At 59.1% G+C, this 5,407-nt stretch overlaps 1 protein-coding gene across 1 annotated transcript; it reads left to right on the forward strand.

Moving 5' to 3' along the window:
* Positions 1-564: 564 nt before the first annotated feature.
* On the forward strand, positions 565-4,551 carry TNFRSF13B (TNF receptor superfamily member 13B; the record flags this gene model as incomplete). Its single annotated transcript, XM_082490301.1, has 4 exons — positions 565-703; positions 1,855-1,971; positions 2,572-2,823; positions 4,277-4,551. 4 exons carry the CDS (start codon positions 565-567, stop codon positions 4,549-4,551), a joined length of 783 nt encoding a protein of 260 aa, XP_082346427.1.
* Between the last annotated feature and the right edge of the window lie 856 nt (positions 4,552-5,407).

Here is a 5,407-nt window from a genome sequence, read left to right on the forward strand (position 1 = left end):
ACCTCCCTCCTGCTGCCGCTTAGAGGAGTTTTACACATCAAAATCGGGTTTCATTATGATGCCAGAACACCGAAGGGAGATGTCAGAAATTACACACAGGACGGCACGAACCGCCCCGACGCCACAGAGGAATTCAGAAGTTTCCAGAATTAAAAATCGTTTCAGAAGAGGTTGCCAGTGGTTATTCTGGTCGTATTTCTTTTATTTTCAGAAAAACGTATAGAGACAGGAGCGGTTCCCACCGCTCTTACTCCCGCAGGCAGTTGCGTGCATCCCCTGACCCCCAGGGCACAGCTCAGGGCCACCTATAAGCCAGGGTGGTGGCCCTGCATGTCCCCAGGGACCGGCACAGACCGTGCTCGTGTAGGGTTAAAATTTGAAGAGTTTGCTAAGCCTGAAGCAGATTTTGCTGTACGCTCTTGCCCAAGCCTAGGACAAGGGAGGGCTGAGGGCACAGCCGTGCGTCCCCCTGCCAGGGGTCCCAGCCCCAGCAAAGGGACGAGGTGGCCGCAGGGCAGCCCCGCGGTGGCCACCCCATACCTACTCACGTCCTGTTCCGCAGCCATGGATGGGACGCACGCCGGGTGGGATGCCATGAACAACTGCACCGATGAGCAGTACTGGGACACCCTGGTTTACCAGTGCATCCCCTGCAGCGCCGTGTGCGGCTGGCCCACAGCGAGGAGGTGCGCTGCCCTGTGCGGTGAGTGCCGGGGCGCCCCGTCGCGGGCACCGCGGGGCCGTTGCCTGCAGGGACAATGCCATGGGGCAAAGCCGGGAGGGGAAGATCAGGGCGCTGGGATGACCCACGGGGTGGGCTCCGAGCCAGCTCAGCTTAACAGAGCTTCAAGCCAAAACCGCTGGGGAACGTGGCAGCTCCCCAGCGATGGGCTGCGTCTGGCAACAGCTCGGCATGGACCAGGATTGAGTTGTCCACATCTCTGTACCTCTCCTTTCTGGGGTCACAGGGTCCACATCTCTGTACCTCTCCTTTCTGGGGCCACAGGCAGCCCTCCCAGGGCTGCGTCAATACTTCTATCCCTCACCGGTGACACCGATGGAGGATACGGTGGGCCTGGAGATGGCAGAGCCTGGAGACACATCAGGTTCTTTTGATGTGGCTAATTATAAACTCAAGGCTGTACCGCGAGCCCTGTGCTGGGGCCGGCCCCGAGGTGCAGTGACAGCGGGTGGGGAAGAGGGAGGCAGATGCACTTTGCACCCAAACCCCGTGTGTGGCCCCTTCCCTCCCCGGCGAGGGGACTGCTGCGCCCTGTCCTCAGGCACAGGGCTGCACACAGCGACAAGTCACATCTCCCCGATGGGGACAGGGGATGCCACCCCCGGGGTCCTGAGACGGTGCTCAGGCACGTTTTGCTGTGTCCCAAAAAAGCCCTGTAAGCCCCAGGGTGGCAGCAGCTCTAAGAGCAGCAACCAGGAGCCTGTGGCCACTGCTGCAGGTGGGTACGGCTGCGCACCTCTGGCTGCATCCCGTCCCCTCCCGTCCCCTCCCACCCCCTCCCGTCCCATCCCATCTCATCCCTTCCCCCCCCCGCGGTGCTGCCAGCTCTAATGCCTTTCCCCAGTATTCATCCTATGGCCAAACGCCACTTCAAATCCCGTGGATCTGTCACCCTGCCAGCCCTGGAGAGGCTGTCAACACTGATGGCAGCACGCAGGTCTCGCCCTGCGCCCGTCAGCCGTGGGCTTGTTCGGGGCGGCCGAGGGCTCGTTGTCGTGTGAACCCAGGTGCCGGGGGCGGTGGGAGGGCAGCGGTTTGGGAGGTTCGAGCTCAAACGGCAGGGGAGGAGGACATGCTTGGGACACCGCGTTTGTCTCCCTCCTCTCCCGCAGAGTCCATGGACTGCAACAGGAAAGCCGGCTTCTACTACGACGAGCTCCTGAAAAAATGCATCAACTGCACCACGGTGTGCGGGCAGCACCCGAAGCAATGCGCCCCGTCCTGCGAAGGTAAGGCTGCGCGGGAGGGGAGGGGGCGCGGGGACGCGGGGCAGGGAGGGGACGTGGGTTACGGGACCGAAGCTGGGAAAGGGGCAGCAACACCCCCTCTCTCGGTCCCGGGGGGCTGCGTACATCCTGCCATTTCACCGGGACTGGGGAAAAGAAATCCAGGGCACGTGTCTCCCGTTTTCTCCATCATACAGTGCCTTTTCCCTTTTGCGCATCGGCGTTTTACGGACCTGTCCTTCACCCCTCCCGGCCAGGGACAGAGCGGGCACAGTGGCGTTTCCCACCTTGCTGAGCTGCCTCCAGCCCTCGGGGAGGGGATGGGATATTTCCCCTGAGATCTCCAAGTCCCACACCGGGGTTGAGGCACAAGCACTGGAGAAGGGGGAAAGGTGGGAATAGGGGGTGGGAAGGGATCTCCTCTACCTCTCCATGGGAGAGAAATGCAAGTATCGGGGGCGGTGCATGGTGGCTGCTTTCAAATTCTTTCCAAGCGGAGCGCGCGAGTGCTGTTAGCAGTGCCCTTTCCCTATCAAAAAGTCAATAGCGTGAAGCGTGTCCTCCAGGGGTCTCTAAGCACACCCATCTCTGCCTGCCCCACAGCGGGTGCCCTGGTGGCCACCCCCCCTCCGCCAGCCGCCCTGGCCACGGCCCTGCCGCCGGCGGCTGTGCTGGAGCAGAAGGCGTGCGTGGAGCAGGAGCCGTGGCTGGTGGTGTACCTGCTGCTGGGGCTCTGCCTCTGCGCCCTCCTCTGCTCCCTGCTCCTGGGCTGGACCCACCTGCGGAGAAAAGGCGAGGTGGTCTCCTGCCAAGCCAGCCCTGGGACCTGCCACCGCAGGGAGGACTCCTCCAAAGGTGAGTGCTGGCTGCACTGGGGGGGACTGGGAGAGGATGGGGAGCTTGTGGTGGACGGGCTCCCAGGTACCGCTGGGAGGGACAGAGCGCGGAGCCGGTTCCTAAGAGGGGTTGGGGGGAAAAGCAAAGCCAACGATGCGCAACACGGTTCAGCCCGAGCCTGGAAGAGCAGCAGGAGTGGAGCCCTGTGCCCCGAATCTCCACCGTATCCCCCTTCTCGGCCACTCTTGCAAAGTCACCGGCGCAGCTTCCCACTGCTGGAGCTGCACCCTCAACCCGCAGCTCTCGGGTCTCCGGCCAGAGGCTGAGCTGTGGGGTCAAGGAGGAGTTGCAAAAAGCCAACCCTCTTCCAAAAAAACGGACCACCTGCCCAAGGAGGACCCCGGGCTTTCGTGGCAACTGCAGCTCTGTGTTCCTTCACTTGGGGCTGTGCTGGGACTGCTTTGGGGCAAACTACTGCCTGGCAAGAACCGTGGTAACACAGGCTACTCGCTCCTTCAAACAGGCTAACGATGCAGTCGGTGCGCCGAATTATCTTGCGGCATCAAATGCTGAAGTTTTAGCCCTGGAAGCAGAGGGGCTTCACAAACCTTTGCTTTAGGGAGAAAAGATAGGGAAAGGATAATGTGCAGTGGGTCAACATAGAAAAAAAAAGATGTTTTTATTCTCCCTCCTCCTCTCCTCCCCCGATTTTAAAAATATAAAGGTCTGTTTACCTATTTAGGTATACACATACATGTCTACACGCGTACAGTTCAGAGCCAGTCATGCTGGATGTCAAAAATCACAGACAAAGCCCGCGAGCCGGTGTGTGGCTCAGAGTCACTCTCCGGCAGGACTGTACCTCAAACCACTCCTGTCCGCTTTGGTCGAAGGACACGGTGGCATTGAACGTTCAACTTTTACGGGAAGCCGCCAGGTTCAGCGAGATTTAGCGCGCGCGTGTTCACACCCTTCGCCTAACCCTGCTCTCATCAGGTCTCGGATGACGGCGCAGAGCCCTTCGACAGGTAGCGACCAGCCCGCAGCGCGCCGCGGGTCCCTTGAACCGGCCACGCCGCACTCGCCGGAGCTCCGGCACCGCGCGCAGTGCTGCACCGTTGCATTTGCATACGCTACAAAAGCAGCATTTAATGAAAAGAAAGTTTACAAGTAACGTCGTAAATATTACAATTGCTTTAGTGCTAAACCTCCAGATTTCCTGCTGAAGGCACTTCCCGATTTCCTCCTCGGATGTCACCTCCCGGGGTGGCGGGACGAGGCGTGAGCATGCAGGCGATGCACTGCACACAACACGCGGCGCCCCGGGCTTTATTAAAGCGGTGGGAGGTGGATGTCCTCTCCAGTTCCAGGACCCGCTCTTTTACAGACTCTACCGCAGCACCGCAAAGCATTTCTTCAGTAGAAGGTGCCCCTAAAAAGCCTTAAGCTAACACACGTGGTTTATTTGCAGATCGCCTGGTGGAAGCGGGCAGCGTCGGTGATGGATCCCCCGGCAGCAGGGTCCCAGAGCCGGTGGAAACCTGTGGCTTCTGCTTCCCTGGACACGGCTCCGCCGTACAAGAGACCAAATCGTGCCACAGCACCGCCTGTCCCACCGGGGAGAGAGCTGCTCCCTCCCACGCCGGGATATGCAGCACGGGAAGCGCCGGGGCCATTCCCAGCCCTGATGATGGCCACTTCAAAATCATATGTTCCCCTTCACAAGAGAAGACGCCCATGGCGTGACCGCAGTGAACGTTCCTGCACAGGACCTGAAAGGAGGGATGCTCCCTCTACCCCCAAAACACAGCTGCTTCCCCCTCCGTTCCCCATGACTGTAACGGCTCCTACCAGGACGGGCGGACCTGGCACAGTCCTTGCCCAAGGGCTGTAGGTTATGGACAGCGCTGTTTTCTTCCACTCAGGAAACGAAATTCTCATTATTCTCGTGCACTCCCAGTGACAGAAGTGGCTTCCCATTCAACAGCGTCTTCCCCCTCTGACTTGACCTCTGCAGACTCCTCCGTGCGGCCCAGTCATTGGGAGCGATGTCTCATTGGGGCTTTTCATCCTGGTTCCACCAGCAGCATCGCTTTGTCTCTGCAAAGGGTGTTGATGGAGAGTCGGGCTCAGGCTGCGGTGTCCACCGGTCCCCATGGAGAGCACACCTTCCCCTGCTTGAAAACTCCACCGTGTAACACAAGCGATTTACAAGCAGAGCTGTGAGCACCTCATCATGGACTCAGGTCCAAGAAGTTACTCGTGGAAGTTATAATGTCCACTGAACGCCACTGCCATGCTCTCAAGAGTGGTGTGGTTTTTAAGTTTCTTTACAGGACAGAAAATTTGGTAGGACATAATGTGGGAAGCTCCACTGCCAGCTTTCAACACTGCTTGGGAGGGGAGGACAGGTCATGGGTGATGGCGATGCTTTACCTCCTTACAGGACACGATGTGGCACGGGAGGAGCTGGGACAGGCACCAAAATCCCTGATGGAATTGGGTTTAAATGTGAAGACTCATCCAAGACTGAGAACTTTCTAAAAGACTGGATTTAGGTACATCTGGTCTGGGTTACTCAAAATGGCTGGTAAAAGTGAGG

Source organism: Vanellus vanellus, assembly GCF_965231255.1.
Source record: "Vanellus vanellus genome assembly, chromosome: 14".
Lineage (NCBI taxonomy): Eukaryota > Metazoa > Chordata > Aves > Charadriiformes > Charadriidae > Vanellus > Vanellus vanellus.